General features: G+C 39.8%; 1 protein-coding gene across 1 annotated transcript in view; it reads left to right on the top strand.

Moving 5' to 3' along the window:
- Positions 1-19,968, top strand: part of DMXL1 (Dmx like 1) — a 157,746-nt gene that overhangs the window by 89,187 nt on the left and 48,591 nt on the right. Inside the window, exons 25-32 of the mRNA XM_015424996.1 lie at positions 1,867-2,058; positions 2,364-2,440; positions 3,118-3,245; positions 5,188-5,436; positions 14,695-14,873; positions 15,562-15,689; positions 17,749-17,834; positions 19,323-19,524. Coding sequence (XP_015280482.1) covers positions 1,867-2,058; positions 2,364-2,440; positions 3,118-3,245; positions 5,188-5,436; positions 14,695-14,873; positions 15,562-15,689; positions 17,749-17,834; positions 19,323-19,524 — 1,241 coding nt within the window. The remainder of the gene's footprint in view (positions 1-1,866; positions 2,059-2,363; positions 2,441-3,117; positions 3,246-5,187; positions 5,437-14,694; positions 14,874-15,561; positions 15,690-17,748; positions 17,835-19,322; positions 19,525-19,968) is intronic.

Below are 19,968 nucleotides of genomic sequence, written 5' to 3'. Positions count from 1 at the left end.
TCTTTCTGGTGAGCATCACTTCAGCATGGAGGGTATCGGAACTGAGAGCCCTCTCAATTGACAAGGAACTATGTGTCTTCCATAATGACAGAGTGGTCCTCCGTACTGATCCAGCCTTTGTCCCTGAGGTCAATTCGGCCTGACATACGTCCATGGATAACGTCCTTCCCTCTTTCTACCCAAACCCTCAAGGCCAGAAGGAAAAGGAATGGCATTGCCTGGATGTGAGGAGGGCACTAAATTTCTACCTGGATAGGACAAGGCACATGAGGAGCACTGACTCCCTATTTGTCTATTTCAGGAAATTGTCCCTAGGTAGGAAGGTTTCTTCTTCCTCCCTAAGTAGATGGATATGAGGGTGCATATGTTTGGCTAGGGGTCTGGAGCCTCCCCAGCGGGTTATGGCCCATTCCCTCAGAGGGGTGGCCACCTCGGTAGCCTATAGGGCTTTCCCATCACTGGAGGTGGTCTGCAAGGCAGCTACCTGGAAATCAGTGCACTCCTTTACGAGGCACTATAGGATAGACAGGATGGCCTCGGCAGAGGCTACCTTCAACCCATAGGGTCTTACAGCACATCTTGTAGATGGGGAAGCGGTTGGACCCACCCTGGAGGGTATAGCTTTTTCACATCACAGGAGTAAGGAGTCTGAAGGACTGCCCCACTCCTTGACCACCGGAGAATGGATTTGTCTCCACTTACTGTGAACCTTCCTTCTCGGTGGTCCAGAGTGGGGCAGTCCTGCCCACCTTTGTGCATGGGGACCGCTTCCTTCATCGAGAGGGGTGTTGTTTTTTCTGTCCGTGTACAGACAGGTTAGGGGTTGGTTGACCCTAGCTGGTTCCGTTGAGGAATGGGTTATTTCAAGTTTTGCTGGATGGTTAGCTCCCGGTTGGGAGCAATATGTTGTCAGTTTCCTTTTCAGTGAAGGGGAATGGAGGCTTGGAAAACGACTGGGTTCCAGGGGTCAAACCCCTCCTCTCTGTGACTAAAGAGACTGCCAGCCCTGCCTTTGGAGAGGAGAAGCTATTCCCAGGAGTAAGGAGTCTGAAGGACTGCCCTACTCCTGGACCATCAAGAAGAAGCTTCATGGTAAGTGGAGACAAATCTTCTATTCTCCCTCACAGAAGAGAAAATGTCTTAGTTTTACTTCCAGGCTAAGGTTCCACGTCTTTATTGGTGTTGAGAACTGCTAAGTTCATATCTCACCTGTTGTTTATTTTAATGTCTAGGCTGAAGCTGTTGGACTAGGAACCAAATTGTGAATGAGTGTTCTCCCACCCTGTCAGTTATTATAACTGAACCTGGTGTTTGAACTGGTGGCTTGAGCACAGCAGGCCACAATTTTGTTGACCGGGCATGGGCAGACAGCCAGACAGCCAGACTTCTAATACTTATGCCTGGTTGGCCAGTGAGAAGCTTCATAATACCTACTAATCACAAGAGCCTGTAGTTGGTGCCTAAACAGTATTTTGGGCAGGAGGTGCTGCAGCACAGTCTTGGGTAATTTGCCAGGATAAACAATAAGGTTCTTGGTTCAAGTTTTAGATTCCCAGATATTTTCTTACTTTTGATATTCTATGTGATGGAGGAATGGTGCCATGAACTTTTTTTCCCCCATGTGGCATTCTCACTCTGTTTTCAGCTGCAATTTAAAAAAAATAGTATTGGCTGATAATACTGATCTAGCTACAAATGAAAAAGTGATGCAACTGTACATAATTAGAAATTAGACACATTGTTTGATAGAAATGTCTTCAGTAAATGCAATTCTGTAGGAAATTACTGTTGTTCAGCATTGTAGTAGTATATAGAGTCTTGTAAAACTCAGGTGTTAAACCAAATTTACATTTCCCTCCTATAAAGGAACAGACAGAGCAGTTGCCTATTAATAACATATCAGAAGAGAGTTCAGTACCACTTTTGTTTGCCTGTACTGCAAGTGCCAAAACTGTGGTGGCCAATCCATTATTACATCTTTGTAACCTGACACATGACATACTACATGCAATCATAGACCTTGATTCTCCACCCCATCCAGATGTACAGAACAACAAGGCAAGTACACTGTTACTAATATCAGACATTTAATGCATGTTGTTGTTTTTTTTTCTTAAAACCTGGGAACATTTATATTTATGAATATATGTTTCATACAACACAGAAGTCTGCCCTTTGAGATATTCTAAACAAATCTGTATTAGTACATGTGTATTAGCAGTCTCAATGTCAGCCACTTTAAATAGTTATCAGACATGTAATACCATGTTATCACTTGCATTTGAGTTGGCAATATCTTTCTTAATTTACCCAGACAAGAGTTCTCTCTGAAGAATAATATGTCCTACAAATCTCTCTTCCAGATACATGTAATGCATACATTAGCAGCATCTCTGTCGGCGTGCATATACCAGTCTCTTTGTGGAAATCACAATTATAGGTAAAGATCTTTAAAAATTATATGCTGCACAGCAAGAACAGAAACTCCCTGTTTAACCTTCCCTGTATTTTGGGGTAATAAGTTAACCACAGGTACAACCCACCCCCATTCCCTTATCTGTTCTATTCAATGTTTTTCCTCATAATAAAGGGTTTATAAGATTTATGAGATGTTTCAGGACCTGTCCAGTAAGTGCATGTGTGCTAAATATGATTTCACTAATAAGGCTTTGGGGGAGGCAGGAAGGTAAAACTTTAACACTGCACATCCAAAGTATTTGGTTCTAAATAATCTAATGTGATACAAACTCTCATTTAACAACACTATAGATACTTTAAAATGATGCAACAGTTAAGATAAGAAGGTTCATACCTCTAAGTTTTGAATTGAAGGAAAACGTTACTACTACCCTACATAGCTGTATCCCTACATTATAAATAATAATCTTTAATATAGTGCTGTATTTTTAAAAAATGAAATATGATTCTTTCTCAGATCTTTTGTTCTTTTAATTGGCAACCATGGACTCGGTGTTTGATTACTAAAATGCTTCTTAAAAGCACTTTAAAAGTTCAAAATTTAATATATTGATATTTGGAACCTTTGTGCTGTACATTAAATACGTATTTAGTTAAAATAACAACTGACTTTATTTGATCTTAATTCCTTTTATATAGTTCATTACAAGCAAATCAGTTCACTGGAACAGTTTACCAGACGCTGCTGCTTTCTCATCGACGTTCTTTAAGAACTGCAAGCTTAGATGAAACAGTAACTCCCAATACTGCACCTGCTCAATGGCCAGGTAGTGTTTACTTCTTGGAGTATATATATATGTATATATAACACGTTCTCAGACACTTGCTTGAGGCAGTTCACAAAACAAAAACAGCACCATTAGAAACTATAGATAACAAAATGTTATTCATAAAACAGTCCTCAGGTTAGAAGTGTGCATACAAAAACTCTAAAAATGATATCTTGGTTAAAAGTGTGTATTAAAAAAATTGACTTCCTACATTCAGTAAAGTAGCCACCAGGGAAACCTCAAGGAGAAGGGCATTCCAAAGGTGAAGTGCCACCACTGAAAAATCCCTGTCTCTGATTGCTGTCTGCATCACTTCCGCAGGCAAGAACTCTGGCAATCTTGCCCTTCTTTCCTCCCTTACATGCAGGACTTTCCCTTCTGTTTTCTTGCTGAGCAGCCCCATTATCTATTGTCTTCTTATTTGTTTGTGGCTGTCTCACCCAGTTGCTTTTTTATTTATTTATTTATTTATTTATTTATTTATTTATTTATGGTGGCCCAGACCAGGAAGAGACAAAATTATCTTCGTATATTCTGCTTTTGAAATGGCACACAAGAGGCTTTTGAAAGTTCAAAATAAACAAAATGTTTTATTTAACTTGGAGGAGAAAAAGTCAGGTGGAATCAGGTGTAGGATGTATAACGTGAACAGATAATAAAACGGAGGTAACTTTGTATTCACACAAACACCAGATAATTTGTTGCCACAAGTAAGTGTTTCTGGTATTCAACAAAGTCTTTAAAACTTTGAGGATAGAGGCTTTCTTTTCAGTTACTGCTTAAACACTCAAGCATAGTTTTCTGAGTTTCACCAACACATAAAGTATAGAAGGCAGGAACATACAATCAAGTTCCTAAAACTCTTCTTTATACACAGACCAGGGGTCACTTCTCTTTTCTAAAAGCTATTTCCCTACTTAACTGGGCAGGGATCACATCTCTTTACTAGAAGCGATTTCCCTTTTTGGCTTGAATAGGGATCTCGTCTCCTTGATCTCGTCACTCTCATAGCCTCCTTCCCAGTCCACAGTCAGTGCTTAACTGTCTCTTCAGCTGTTGGTTCCCAACTGTCATTCCTTAACTGACTTGACTCAACAAAATTCTGCTTGAACAGCCTATCACTCAAAGGTTCTCAGATTCTGTTTGTCATTAACCCTTCACAGTCTGTCACAAGGGTACAGGGAGTAGGGCTTGGGAAGAGCATCTTAACTGATGGGATGGACAGTACCCTTGTCTTTCAGTGACTGCTCTTTGCCTGGTTAGTTATGTTAGGAGTCAGATATATAATAATTAGTGCATTATTCTCTCTTTGTTTTTCTCTGAAAGGCACAATTTTTTTGAGGTGGGAACCATTTAATCTTCCTAAATATGGGAATCTGTACCCTATTCTCTCCCCACCACCACCATCCTTTACTCAAGCAGAGAGGGCTTTTGGGCAGCTCAGCATTTTATGCATCTTGAGAATGTGCTGCTTATATACACCTTGCACAACAAGTACAAAGTGTGGTTGATACCCACACATGTACGTACATCTGTAAATTCTTATATTTATATTTGGGCACCTGCTCAGTTACTGTTTTCAGAGTCATATATGCAAGTACAGCTGTATTGTCTGTACTTTAAATGTTCATTTGCATTTAAGTTTGATGCATTGGCATATGATGATCTGCTGTTTCTAGTTTCCAGTATGAGAGGTGCCATCTGGAGTCCACATGCAGTAGTTGGTTATTAGAACAGTAGGCTTTCAAAGGGGATAATGTAGCTTTTTTAAAAAAATTGAATATATATATTGTATACCAGGGACTTAGCAGAGGTTGCAGAAGTTTTTACAGAACTGTAAGTGAATCATCAGCCTTAAAGCATTCGCAGTACAAAGATGGTAATTCCCCTATTATATAGTGTTTTCTTTTTTAATGTATTGTTGTTTTTATTTTTCTAGGAATAACAGCTTTAATACAGTTATTGAATTGTGCTGGGGAAGAAGCCCAGCCTGGGATCACAATTTTGCTATGTGAAATTCTGACCGCAGTCTATCTTAGTCTCTTCATCCATGGTTTAGCTACACATTCCACCAATGAATTGTATAGAATCGTGGCCCATCCTCTGAATGACAAAATGTGGTTTGCTGTCTTTGGTGGAGGAGCAAAGATCCCTAAAAGAGGACAAATTCAACAAACAGCAAAGACGGGTTAGTTTATACTCTTTTCTTTCCTTAGGTTTGAACTATGTGTGAACCTAGTTCCTTATTTTACAAACTGACTCAGATATCTGAAACATTGTCTTTCCTGATATTTGCTATAGTCAGTTTTAAGTAAATTAACATATTTGAGGGATCTAGATATTTTAAGTTCCAGGCATTTGCTGTGCAGTTTCTAAAGAAATGACAGTTTCATTGGTAGTTGAAGTATGGATGTGACTATTTAAAATGGCTGGTGAAAAGTAACTTCCCTTTTTTAAAGATAATCCTATTTCATCATTCTAAGAGCAGTATATTTTTTCTTTCTTTGGCAGGTAGGCACTTCTCTATGCCTAGCCCACATCAGGTAGTAGTATTCTCCATGGAATGTGTGGGGTTTACCAAATCTCTAACAGGCATCACTACTCATAGCCCTACCAAACTTGCAGGCAAGATATTAGCTTCAGTTTTAGGCATTTAAATCCAGTGCTGCTGTGTGATCTTGCATATCTAGAAATAAAACTAAAATGAAAAATTTCTGTTTTGTAAGTCATGGCTTCATGTTTTATTGTTCACTATTTACAATAACCAAATGAATTCTGAAGTGGAAAATATATTGGCCATTCATATGTTTGGAATACTCCCTCTTGAATCATGTTTAAATACTTTCAATAATATTGAAGTGAGGCCATAGCTTGCATTTACCAGAAGTATTTCCAGTATATATATTTTTTTTCATTAAGACTGCTTGTTTTGTTTCACATGACCATTATGATATGGCTGTGGATTTCTAAGTGTTAATTTAGCACATAAAAATAGTATTTGATTCATAGTGAAAATGGTTCACTAGCTTCCATTGACCAGATTAGAACAACAAATAGTAAAGTGTAAAATCTGGCATTCCCATAATAGTGAAGTGGTAGTGAAGTGAAAATATTTCATTGTGGTTATTTTATAATTGGCATAGGAAATGCATAATGGCCTTGTGAAAAGGGCTTGTGTAATAAGTATTTCTATATCCCATTGACTTTATCACAACATGCTTCTTTATATTCAGGTTCTACCCACCCCACTCCCAAAAAATAACCACCCATGAGAAATTTTAGAAAGATCAAATAAATGGTAGCCCTTCATTATATAGACAACATATGTAGGGTTGCCAAGTCCATCTTCGTCCCCAGCGGGGGACTTTGGGGGGCGTCACCGGAGGGGGCGGGGCATCCCCGACGTGATGACATCACATTGGGGACGTCCGCCCACACGCCCAATCTTCTCAGAGATCTGACATGGGGAAACGCCAGCTCCCTGCACTTAAAGGGGCTCCTTTAAGTGCAGGGAGCGAGATCAGCTGCACGGGAAAATGCCAGCTCCCTGCACTTAAAGGGACTCCCTTTAAGTGCAGGAAACTGGTGTTTCTCCGCATGCCTGATCTCGAGGAGAGATCAGCGTGCAGGGAAACGCCAGCTCCCTGCACTTTAAGTGCAAGGAGCTGGCGTTTCCTGCGCGCCCAATCTCCAAGTGGAGATCGGGTGTGTGGCCTGCAGCCACCCCTCTCCCTCCTCTCTCTCAAGAGACAAACTGACCTCTCTCTCAAGAGAGAAGTGAGAGGGGTGGCTGTGGGCGTTGGGGCTTGGGGGCGGGGCTTCCCCTGCTGGCCATTTGACCAGCGGCTGGTAGAACCCCCCCCATAAAAAGCGGGAGACCCCTGCCAAACTGGGGGGTTTGGCAACCCTAAACATATGTGATATCACTGACGAGAATCCAGTTTGATTATGGTCTCACAGTTGGTTCCTTAGGAGCTTTAGGTCAGTTTGTCAGTCTGTGTTCATATATCAGACTAACTGATTTCAATGGGACTTGAAACCCAGCACGTGGTTTAGCATAGCAGCTTTCCATTCTCACTGTCTCACTTACTTTCCAACCCCCGCCCCATGTGTATTTGCAAGCATATTTTTAGTCTGTTCTGGGCAACTTCTTATGAAGAAGGAAGTAGGGCATGGTGTCTGGTTTTTGTGTGTCAGCGTGCACATGCTTACTTTGTATGACTGTAATAGAGTTTTCAGTAATATAAGTGTCTGTACCTGATAAATGTGTTTTTCTACGAGAGCAATTAGAAGGCTACACTAAACCCAAATAAAGTTCACCCATTATGAAAAAGATGCATTTCTGTTTTCTGTGTTGTGGTGAGACAGTTAGTTTTAACATTTCTAGAGAAAGGTTAGTCAGACAATTTTCCTCTTGAAGATACTTTATTTAGTTTGGGTTATTAGAAACAGTTAATTAGTAGGAAAGTGAGTGCCGTTAGTTTCACGAGCACAGCTGATGATCACTTAACACATATAGTAGCAAATGCATGCGAGCAATGCAGAAAAGCACAGAAAATCCTTGTTGCCTGGGACAGTTATGAGTACAGTCTGAAATGTACATTTATCACATCTTATTGTATGTCTGTAAGTAATGTAATGTATGAAATCGTTGTTGGTTTGTATACTGGAATATAGTGGCAATTAGCTTTCCAAGGTAAAGTCTGTATGCAAGCTACAGAATGAGAGCTGGAAAGAATCAAGAATAGACTACTTAAACCATTCTACCCAAAAGGAGGATATAAATTTATTTATCATCAATAAGCAAGAGCAAAGGTTATAGCTTAGAAGAAAAAGAAGAAGAGATTGGATTTATACCCCGCTCTTCACTACCCAAAGGAATCTCAGAGTGGCTTACAACCTCCTTTCCCTTCCCCTCCCCACAACAGACACCCTGTGAAGTAGGTAGGGCTGAGAGATCTCTTTTGAGAACTGAAGGAGTGAAGCTGGAGCTCAGCGTCAGAAGTCTAGTTTTATAGGCAACTGTCCTGTGATGTCAGTGGTGCAGCGTCTTTGCCACTTTATTATTCTAGCTGAGCAGAACATGTCCTTTAATCATTGGGATGCTGAAAGAGAGAATGGGCTTTGGAGTGAATGTGGCAGTTAAAATAATTCCTTCATTTTCGACCTGCATTTTTTTTTTTGGTAAAAAGTTTTATTTCCCTCTCCTAAAAAGGAGAGAAATTTCGCTTTAAAATTCAGAAAAGAAGGAAGGGTATATAGAGGGACAAAGAAAAGTGTCGAGTAATGTTAATGCGGGTATATTAATCTGTTAATACTAAAGTAAAAGTTCAAGTCACAGTTTGAGACTTCTTCTGCAGTTGGATAATCATCTGTTTCTTCTTTTTCCTTTCAAATCGGGCAATTAATATGTTAGTAAAGTCCTTTTGGGATTAGTATTCCTTCTATGGCACTGTCCAGATGTCCTTAAAATTTAAGATGTTTTCCCTTTTTTCTCTCTTAAGTTGTACTTTGGGCCTCTGGCTGCTCCTTTTACTACTTCTTCTTTCACCTCTCCTTCCGAGCTGCTGTCATCTTCGCTTCTTCCCGACATCCACTCTGCGAGTTCTGCCTCTTCTTCTGTATTGGCGTGCTTTCTCAGAAATTCTTGTGCCTTCAAGATAGAGTCAATCCTTTCTCTTTTATCTTTAAATTTACAGACCAGTCCTTCTGGCGTTAACCACCTGTAGCTAATTTGACGTTTTTGTAAGAACAAAGTCAATCCTTTATATTCTTTTCTTTTCATTCTAATTTCAAATGGAATATCTTTCAAGACTCGAATTGGTTGTTCTGCAATTTTCAAGGGTGTTGCTGAAACTGATTTTAAAATTTGATCCCGGAGATTTTGCTTGGTAAATTTCACCACCACTTCTGCCGGCAGCTTATTCTTCTTTGTATAGTTGGAATAGGCTCTATAGGCCAAATCCATCTCTTCTTTTATTTTTCGACCTGCATATTGAGCTGTTTTAGACTGTGGTTTACTCCCTGTTTGAGTTTCACATCTGACTGCTGCAGTCACATCACAGTATTGAGTGCTAAATCTTTTTTGTTACTGTCATTCCCATTCCTTTTTGTTTAGATCATAATAAAGTTGTATTAAAAATAATTTTTAAAAGATAACTGCTTGTTAGAGAGCAGCTCTGAAAGAACTTGTAACTGACCCAAGGTCACACCAGCAGCTGCATGTGGAGGAATGGGGACTCAAACCAAGTTTATTTATTTAGGGCGGCTTACATAAAACCCAACAAATACAAAAATACATCTCAATATAAAATACACAATAAACAGTTTAGACCATTAATATGTCGATGGCGATATAATAAAGTATGTTTAAGAGCACGTTCAGCGGTGCATCCACTCCAGGTAGCTTCGACTGGCAGCAAGTCGGCTCAGGGCGTAGCTGATAAGGTGCAGCTCCTATCGGAATGCCTGCCGGAAAAGCTCCCAGATTAGAGTCTGTGCTCCTAACTACTACACCAAACTGGCTGTCTTAGAAAATTTTGGACATAGTCTAGTGATATGGGTGGAACATAGGCTTTCAGTGCTAAATGTCTTCAGTTCTGTCCTTGGCATCTGCAGTTTTAAAACGAAAAGTAGTAATACTGAGTGACATGTCAGCCTGGTACTTAAAATCACAGCAGATCAATGAGGCAGTACTGGGATATTTATTTATTTTAGCATTTATATCCCGCCCTCCCTGCAAGCGGGGATAAAGGTCAAACAGCTTCTTATCGCATATCCTAAAGGGATGTGGTTCCAAACACATACAATTTTGATAGTTTAAAACGATCACTACTTTTCTTTCTAGTCATAGGAGTGTAAATGAGGAGAATGCCGGATAAACAAGACTCCCTACCCTTGCATCAAAAATAATTATTTATTTTACAACATATATGCCCTGCCTTTCTGCCTTTATCACAGCCAGGTGGCTAACAAAATATATATAATCACATCATTAAAACCAACAAGAAACACATCATTAAAACAAAACCAGAGCTAAAATATATTCCAAAACAATTAAGACATTGGGCAAGAAGGAGGAAACATCAAATGAAACATAAAAAATATTCACTTGCTGACATAAAATGGCACATTGCTCCTGGCGGCGCAGCCCATCCTGGCTGGGCTCACTTCTCCTGCAGTCCGTTTTAAATCAGGCTGCAGGAGAAGTGAGCCCCAGGAGCTGCTGCACCAAATGGATCACACTGCTCCTGGCAACACAGCGAATCCTGACCGAGCTCACTTCTTCTGCCAGTCCAGTTTAAGCCAGGCTTCAGGAGAAGCCAGGCCCTGGAGCTGCCACAAGGCACAGGAGATCCTGACTGGGCTCTCTCTTCCTGCAGTCCAGTTTAAACCGGACTGCAGGAGAAGTCAGCACAAAGCCCAGCCTAAGGGGAGCAATCTGCTCCTGGCGGCACTACAGATCCTGGGGCTGGCTTCTTAAACAGGGCTGCATGAGAAGCCAGCCCCAAGCCAAGATGGCGGGAACAGTCTGTTCCCCTCTGCCACAGCTGATCCTTGGGCTTTCTTCTGCAGTAGAAGCCCGACAAACAGAGGCGGGACCAGGTTGCTTCTGCCTTTCCACTGTCTTCGGATCTACCTGGTAATTCCCGAATATATTCTGGATTTTTTTCAGGATTTTTTCTTTGGTTTTCCTGAGAAAATCCGGATACATGTGGGGTGCTGAGAAAACATTTGGGATAGCTCAGGTAGATCTGAATGCACACCCGTAATCGTGACTTTTTTCAGAAGTGGACTCACTACAAACTATTTCAAAGCTGTGTTGGCCACCTCCTCTCTGAAGGAGGCATTAACTATCTCCCAGACCTAATCAGACAGCCCCCCCTCCAGTAGCCTGGAAGGTCCAAGGTCGTACAAAAAGGTGGTAGAGCTCACACCATCAAGTATCCAACTGAATAAACTGGAAAGTATTCCAAATAACTGGACGAGTTCTGGCGCCATCTGACCCTGTCACTCCCTAATGCAGAGTCAACTCAGAATAGATGGAAGAGATTTTTTCTGGAGAGTGCTGCTCGAAACAGTCACAGTGAGCCACTGGACAGTCCACCTCCTCCTGCAGGCCAGATCCCAAAAGGCCTCTGACCACCCAGAACAGCTCCACTAGCCTACACTGTACAGGCACAATGGTGTTGGGAAAGTATTGTTTCTTTGCCATCATCACTGCTTCAGAGTATGCTTTAAAATGAGCTTCCACCCGTATCTTATCAGGTTTGTTCTGAGTCTTCCTTCACTGTTGCTTTAGTCACCCCTTGTCTTTTAATCGCCCACAGCAGCTCAGTAAACCAAGGGGCTACCTGGGTTCTAACACTTGAGAAAGGGCACTTGGGAGTGATTGTGTCAGCCGCCGGGGTCATTTTTGCATTCCAGAGGGCAACCAGGACACCAGTCATATCAGTAGATTCCCCCACTACTAGTGCAAAGTCTTGGTATCCCTGTAAGTCTAAACCTGAGCAAATAGTGATCTGGCCAGGACAAAGGAACCATCATTAATTTCTCCACCCTTAGAATGAATTCCTCTCACCCTCAACAAAATACCAGATCAAGAGTGTGACCTGTGTAATATGTAGCATCAGTTATTACCCGAGTTGGGCCTATGTTTGTCATGGCCGTGGTATCTTAAGCCATGGCTGACAAGACAGCCTTGGCACAGTGATCCACCACAACATAATCCTATGGAATGTTGTACATGTGTCTAAGGTAAGATAGCATATGGGTACTATCCATGGGCCTATGGAGACTGAGGAAATAATGACAGCTACCTAATTATCTTCCCAATCTCATTCCCACATTGCCTCTGAAGCCAATTCCTCCCCCCCCCCTTAGCAGTCTCTTTGGAGGGAGGGTGCAGTTGTCTTAACAACTTTGGCAAATTTGGCTCAGAGGAAACTTGATGATGGTCGAAAGTATCGTGAAGTCACAGCCAACTTATGGCAACCCCATAGGATTTTCAAGGCAAGAGATGAATAGAAGTGGCTTGCCATTGCCTGCCTCTGCATAGCAACCCTGAAATTACTTTGTGATCTCCCATCCAAGTACTAACCAAAGGCAACCCTGCTTAGCTTCGGGGTAGCCTTGGCCATCCAGGTGAGGGCAGGAGGAAACTTACTAGGTTGTTATTTGGAAGTGGGGATTGGTTCTTCTGAGAGCTTTTTTCTGAGCCTAGCTCCTTCCCAAGTAAGCACTTGTGGACTTCCATTTGTTTCTGCTTACTATTTTCCTAATTGGCCAGTCTGTAGCCATTCGTTCTTATATCTAGTTTTCTATAACCTAAACTCTTTTAATCTGTGGGGTGGTTCTCTATGGTATATCTGTAGAAATATATTTTCAGTAAATGAAATTTTTGAAAGCTAAGTGTTTTCAACGTCTGCTTATATTATATGTGCATATAATGTGTGCATATATTATATATTTTGTACAGTGTTCCAGAAATCCTAGCAATAACTGAATTGGAGAACGTTGTTTCAAGATCTTGTATGTACTTGCCTAGAAAAATACATTTCTGAGAATAGTTTGCCATCTGTGAATGGGCAGTTGTATTTTGATATGGTCATCCTTCTTTGGTACATAAAATTGTGACATTCTTAAACTATGCCAGAGAACTTAGCAGTTTCATAAAGATAAGCATTTCCCAGTGTATTGAGAATTTTTATCTTTTTTAGAGTGATAGCATTTCTAATGAATGTCAGATCTGAATACTTAACAATAATGTTATTGTTTCATAATGTTAGTAATACTTTTGGAAGGTAATAAGAAGCTATCCTATGGGAAACTATTGGCAATTTATTCATAAGTTATTCAAGATTCCCGCCTCTTTTATTTTATATGACACACAAATGAAATAATTTCTTAAGTGATGTTGTGCAGTAGAGTAGGCAGTATATGGTTCAAAATGTATGAGTGCCACCCTCTGAGCCTGCATGGTACAATATTTTGAGTGCCAGATTTTGATGTGTGATGTCTAGGTTCTAGTCTCTGTATTACTGAATACTATAGAAAGAACTCAGTTTTACAGATCAAATTTGAAACTTTAAAGTAACAACTAGAAATCCATATTACCCTTCATTTAGTGTGTTCAGTTGCATGACAGCACCCCTCCCCCCAAAAAACCCCCAAAACTCAGACCCAAAATTTGCCATGCAAAAGTAGTTCTGTGGCACCATGCTACCAACTTTATTGCAAGCTGTTGTTTTGGGCTTCAGATGACAAATGGAATGCAAATTGGCTGTGCTAAGAGTTGCAGTTTACCATTGCAAACTAAGGAATGCTCAGAATCTTGCTGCTTATGCAAAACATGATACAGTTTGAGTTTGTAGTGGTTTCTTACTGCCAAAAATATTATGTAATGCTTTCATATACCTGTGGTCTCACTGCTAATTTATATTACACATTTAAATTGATCTTATTAACGTAATACTTGTCAGTTTAAAAAGTTAATCTCAATCAGAAATGCTTCAATTAATTTTTGCATTATGGGGAAACAATCATAGTCTTAATTGCATTCTTTGGTTTGTGTTTTATGGGTGTCTTATGTTTTTGTTTTGTTTTCTAAATGTTCATTGATTTGCCTTGTTTAAAGGCTGTTCTGTACTACAGAGAGCCTTCCTAATTAAGATAACAAACCCTAGTCATTAAGAAGTAAATTGTCTGCATCAGTGAGGGTTTCCTGTAATATCACTGGAATTGATTTGATAGTCTCATATGTGATAGATAGTTGGTATGGCAATCCAATTTTCAGAACCCACATCAAAGAAATGAGATTTAAGCACAGTGGCTATGGCTTAGATGATATACATAGGGTGCAGGAGAATGTCAAAGGATCCATATTTTTAAAGCTCTGTATCATGTAACATTTTTATTAGTGTAATATTTTGTGCCTTCATTTTAGCATAAGATTTTTTTTAGCTCGAACTAATGCTCTTTATTAAGCAATGCATGTGCATGCTTGTTATGCTGGCTAAAAACAAAGCAAATTATACAAGACTATATTACAATGGTTATGTTTTTTATCTTTGAATGAAGGTAAGTAGCATTTAAGAACCACTTTACAGTTCTGTTTTAACAAGAATATTATAAGCGGACTAAATATTTTGAAATAATAAATGTTAAAATACAGAAATACTTTATGCCCTAATCTGGAAAAGTGGGAGGGAAGGTTCTAAAAAGAAATGTCATGCTTTTTTGGAGTGGCAGGTCTGGATAGGTCTGGAAGCTACTAGACTAAAGGGTGGGGGAAGCCTGACATTCGATATAATGGGAAATGGATGCGAGAGAGTTTAGTATTGTGTTCCTGTCTCTTGCCTGAAATATTAAAGGAATTTTTATTGAACTGAAGGTTATATCCGGAAAGTGTTTTCAAATTTGGTGTGTATTTTTTAAATTTTTGTAGCTTGTCCTCCTGTAGATGATGGCGAGAAACAGCATAAACGGTTTAGACTGTCATCAAAATCATCTCCAAAAGAGAGTTTGCATCCTACTTCTTTACCTTTGGTAGAGCAAGACTCTTCAAATTACAGAGAGAAGTTTATCCCCCCTGAACTTAGTATCTGGGACTATTTCATAGCAAAGGTAACTTTTTTCACTCTTGAATAGGGTTGCCAACCTTCAGTGGGACCTGGAGATCTCCAAGAATTAGAACTCATATCCAGACTACAAAATGGAGAAAATGGTTGCTTAGGAGGGTGGGTTCTATGGCATTATACCACACTGAGGACCCTCATCAAAATTTACCCTTCCCAGGCTCCATCCCCAAATCTCCAGGAATTTCCTAACCCAGAGTTGGCACCTGTACTCTTGAACTGTCTCTGCTAAGTAAAAAAGTGCTGCTTTCCCATTCTTTACAAGCTGGAGAGATGTGCAAGTGAATTGTTTTTTCTTTGGGGAGGGAACCAAAAATGACATGACAAATCATCATAACAGAAGTGTATATTATGGCGAACCTTATATGAAGAAAAGTCTAAACTAGATTAAGGACAAATGAAATATAAGGAAGTTCATTTGGAGAATGTGTCAGATAACAAAATGAAAGTAAAGGCATGCTAGACATGCAAAAGAAAAACTCAAGACAGTGGGGAGAAGGGAAGCCTGACATTCATTTGGATGTACATTTCTAAGGTTAAAAGGCATAAAAATGAATTATTATGAAGCAGATCCCTACAGAAAGCTGTACAGGTTTTTTTTTTTAATTCAGCTCTGTTGTGGCATGGTTTTTGTTGTGTGGTGTTTGACATTTAGTGCTCACTTAATCTCTGTTTAGCCATTTTTCCCTTCATCACAAATGAAAGTTGAATATGACTCTGAGGAAAGTCCAGAAAGCAGTGATGATGAAGATAGTGATGATGAACACTTGAAGCTTCAAGAACACTCTAATTCAAATTCATATAGGTAATTTAACTTTCTTTTACTATTTCTGCAATTTTCCACCCGTGAATATGTGACTTCTAATGCTACCTTAAACTACACACTCACATGAGCCTATGGGGAGGGCGGGGTATAAATATGAAAATAAATAAATAAATAAAATAAAAAAATGTTCATACAGTGCATATAAGAACATAAAAACATAAGAACATAAGAGATGCCAATGTTGGATCAGGCCAAAGGCCCATCCAGTCCAACACTCTGTGTCACACAGTGGCCAGAAATACCAGGTGCCATCAGGAGGTCCACCAGTGGGGCCAGGACATTAGAAGCCCTCCCACTGTTGACCCCCCCCCCAAGCACCAAGAAGACAGAGCATCACTTGCCCCAAAGTCCCTATCTATACCTTGTGGCTAAGAGCCACTGATGGACCTCTGCTCCATATGCTTATCTAATTCCCTTTTGAAGCCATCCATACTTGTAGCCGCCACCACGTCCTGTGGTAGTGGGTTCCATGTGTTAATCACTCTTTGGGTGAAGAAGTACTTCCTTTTATCCGTTCTAACCCGACCGCCCAGCAATTTCATGGAGTGCCCACGAGTTCTTGTATTGTGAGAAAGGGAGAAAAGTACCTCTTTCTCTACCTGCTCTATCCCATGCATAAACCTCAATCATATCTCCCCTCAGTCGTCGTTTCTCCAAGCTAAAGAGACCTAAGCGCTTTAACCTTTCCTCATAGGGAAAGTGTTCCAACCCTTTTATCATTCTAGTTGCCTTTTCTGCACTTTTTCCAAAGCTATAATATCCTTTTTAAGGTTTGTTGAGGCTTTCTCAGTTCCCAATATTAGTTCTTCACACTATCAAAGGATCCCCTGACTTTCAGAAGAGATACCTGAGAGGCACAATTATATAGTAAAGGCTTTGTTACCTGGCACACCATTATCCTATAATATAAGCCTAATAATAAATATCCTGAATGCTCAGGTAATGAGCATCACCCAGAGAGAAGTTCCTCTTCTTCAGCCACCATACCACTGCATCTTTAGAAATACATGTACTCCACTCCTGCCTCTGGCCATTGCTAGGTGTCTGACAGTCAGTGCAGCCAGCTGATGTCATCTTTGGATGCCTCTTTACCCCTCAGTCTGTCTCAAGTTGTCGGGATCCAGCTCTTCCTGACAGGTCTCAGGCAGTTGCCTTCTGCATAGGACTGCTGGGCGTGAGGATTGGGAGTAGGGCAGAGCAATCAGCTTTAGTATCTGGTAGATTTGAGTGACCAAACCCCCCTATTCCCCATGAGTGCTGGATAACCTTTTACAGTAGTTATATGGTTATACTGTAACTCTACAGAACTGTGATAAAAATATGATAAAACATGATAAAAATATTCCTAAAATATGGGAGTAAAATTATAGTTTTGAGTAACACTTTCAGTAAATTCGAAAATATTTATAGTTCTGCAAGCAAATTCTGCTTGCCTCTTTGCCAACATGTAGTGGTTAATAAGGTAAGCTAATTTGCCTGACGGAAGAAATTTATGACCACTGGAAAGATAAGGTGAAAATGCCATTATTTTTATTTTTTCTAATTAATGATAAAATTATTAGGTTATGACATAAGCTTGTTAGATTATGATATAGACTTGGACTAGATGACTTTGGAGGTCCCTTCCAACTCTATGATTCTATGAAAAGTATGTGTAATAATCTATAGATAAAAATCGAGGGCATGAATAAATTCAAGGGATGCCTCTGTCTATCAGACTCCAGCATAGTATGTTGATATTTTGACTTTACATACATTCAGTAATGCTTATAGAAGTCCTATGGATTATTTTGAGCATTTGGGGGAAAGTACTGTAATCAGGATTATAGTGGCTAAAATTCTGAGTCAAGGGAATGATTTGGGCTAGTATTTTATTCATAGTAATACTCAAGCAGCATATGCTACCTTGTAATGTAAGGGAGTGCATATAAGACTTTTGACTATAAAAAGCAAATATTAGATTAATCACAGAAAAATATTTTTGAGACTGCAACTTTTGAATATCACCAAAAATTCAATAAATGTTTATTTTATTTAGTTGGTCACTGATGAGACTGGCTATGGTTCAGCTGGTTCTTCAAAATTTGAAGGTTTTCTATCCTTTGGCTGGGCATGATCTTTCAGGTAATTGTCTTTGTAATCAGTTGTCTTTTGTAGAACTCTCCAGCCTATTTTTAATTTTAGTTAAGTGCATCATTTACAGATTCTTCTGATATGTATACTAGTATATGCTTTATTTATGCTACATATTCCTGCTCAGTTTAAGTACTACATTTTCAGATTTACTAATGATTCTTAATTTATCAAAGATGTGTAGCTTAGTTTCTAACTAGGTGGCAGAAGCTATGACAGACCCTTGTCTCTTTCCCAGCACCCAGGCAGGATTTTCCTGCTAAATTTTTTTTTAGTTCTCCTCAGTAACTGAGTCACCCTCCAGTAGCATGTACTTCTTCTTTGTTTGAAAATATTAGATTGTCTCACCCTGTCACAGATATATGTTAGGCTTTAGACCCAGTACAGGAACTTGAGGGAAATACAGGAGCTATCCTGTTTTTTAAACCCTTGTGAAATGGCACTTGAGGCAGATTAGCTTTCAAAAAGAGAATAAAGATTTTAATAAATAGGCAGGGAATATATAAATATGAGGATTCAAGGTATAGAGGTTGCTGAGATAAAACTTTCTAATACATACTGAATTGAGGCTTTTGAACATACAAGAGTGTTGTTGAAGCGTAATTTCTGAGTTTCAGGTTCTTTTCAGTGAGAGGTTTTTGGTTACTCTATATTTCAGCTGTTACACAGAATTTTGAATACAGTTTCTTAGAGAATAGCTTTGTCTTAGTGCTTCTAGGTTTCTCCCTTCAGAGATCAAGGTTTTCCCTTTAGATACTACAGTTTTTTCACTAACTCCTGAGGTATCTAAGCTTTTCCCCTTCACCACAGAGTCTGAGCCAGGGTTCTCTTTCCAACCCTTTTCGCTGGCAAGAAGTTATTCTCCTTGAGCCTTAGAAGCAATAACTCCTTTTACTATTTGGCTTGTATGGGTGTTTTATCTAACTGCCCAGACTTTCTGCCAAATCTTTTTCTAGTATCTGTTGTTTGTATAAAGCTTTTCTGTAGCTTTCTTGACTGAGAATCTAAATTTCCCCTCAGAGTAGCTTTAATATGTTTAAGATGATGAGGTCTGTCTTCTATCTGTAGAAGTATTTTTCTGTCTATTGCCTGTCAGAAACCACTGACTCCCAAAGTCTCTTCCCTCAGAAGCCAAATGCCCTGGCTGCTGATCTAGACCTTAGATTGTAGACTAAGACCAAAAGGTGAATGAAACTTTTCCCCTCCAGATTAGCTATTTTATTTCCTCTCTAAGCTTAAACCGGCCAATCAGAGAGTTAGTAGAGCAGCCAATCACATAAGTTTTCTCTCCAGGAAAGATTAACTCTTGAACTCCCTGACTCTCTGACACAAGCAGCATTTTTAAAAGCCTGCTCTCATTCTGTCACACAAGTGTCCAAGGTTTTGTTCCTTTTCAATAAAAGATATGATTGATATTGTGGTAACAGAATAGCATGAAGCGATACCAGTTAAGAAAAAATATTTTTTGCCTATTTTCAGATCTTCCGGTTAGCTCTCCATTGTGTCACGCAGTTTTAAAGGTACTTCAGCGCTGGGAGCAAGTTCTTCTCAGACGACTTGAAATGCATGGTGGCCCACCAGAAAATTTCATTTCTGTTCATACTTCAGAAGATGCATCCTCTTCAGGTCCTGCACTACTCCGCCACAAAGCACTGCTAGAACCTACAAACACCCCTTTCAAGTAAATACATACGGTGTCTGAACTATATTGTAAATATATGTTGTTAACATTCTTTAGTAATATATGTGAAATCTGCTGTTTGAAGTGTACATTTTTGCGTTCAGTAATGTTGGTCATTTGAGAATTCAATCCTCTTAATCCAGTGGTCTTCAACCTTTCCATATTCGGGACCCGCCTTTAAGCTTCTGGTGTGACAGCATGGAACTCATTGTGCTGCAAGCACGTGATGAGCAGTCACCATTAGATCTGAGCCGTAGACAGGGGGGAAAGAGAGAGGAAATTATGACCTCACCAAAGTCAAGGTCAATACTGTAGTCAGCAAACCAAGAAAGTCAGGGACAGGAAACACTAGCTGAACACTGCCATGGAGAAGTACTGTCCCCCTCTGAGTAGCCTCACTGCTGTACTGTTCTTCATTGTGCATGTAAAATATATCAGGAATTG

The sequence above is a fragment of the Gekko japonicus genome, unplaced genomic scaffold (genome assembly GCF_001447785.1).
Source record: "Gekko japonicus isolate JY-2015 unplaced genomic scaffold, Gekko_japonicus_V1.1 scaffold2135, whole genome shotgun sequence".
Taxonomy (NCBI): domain Eukaryota; kingdom Metazoa; phylum Chordata; class Lepidosauria; order Squamata; family Gekkonidae; genus Gekko; species Gekko japonicus.
The sequence above is the reverse complement of the archived record's forward strand: the minus strand, read 5'-3'. Positions and strand labels throughout refer to the sequence as shown.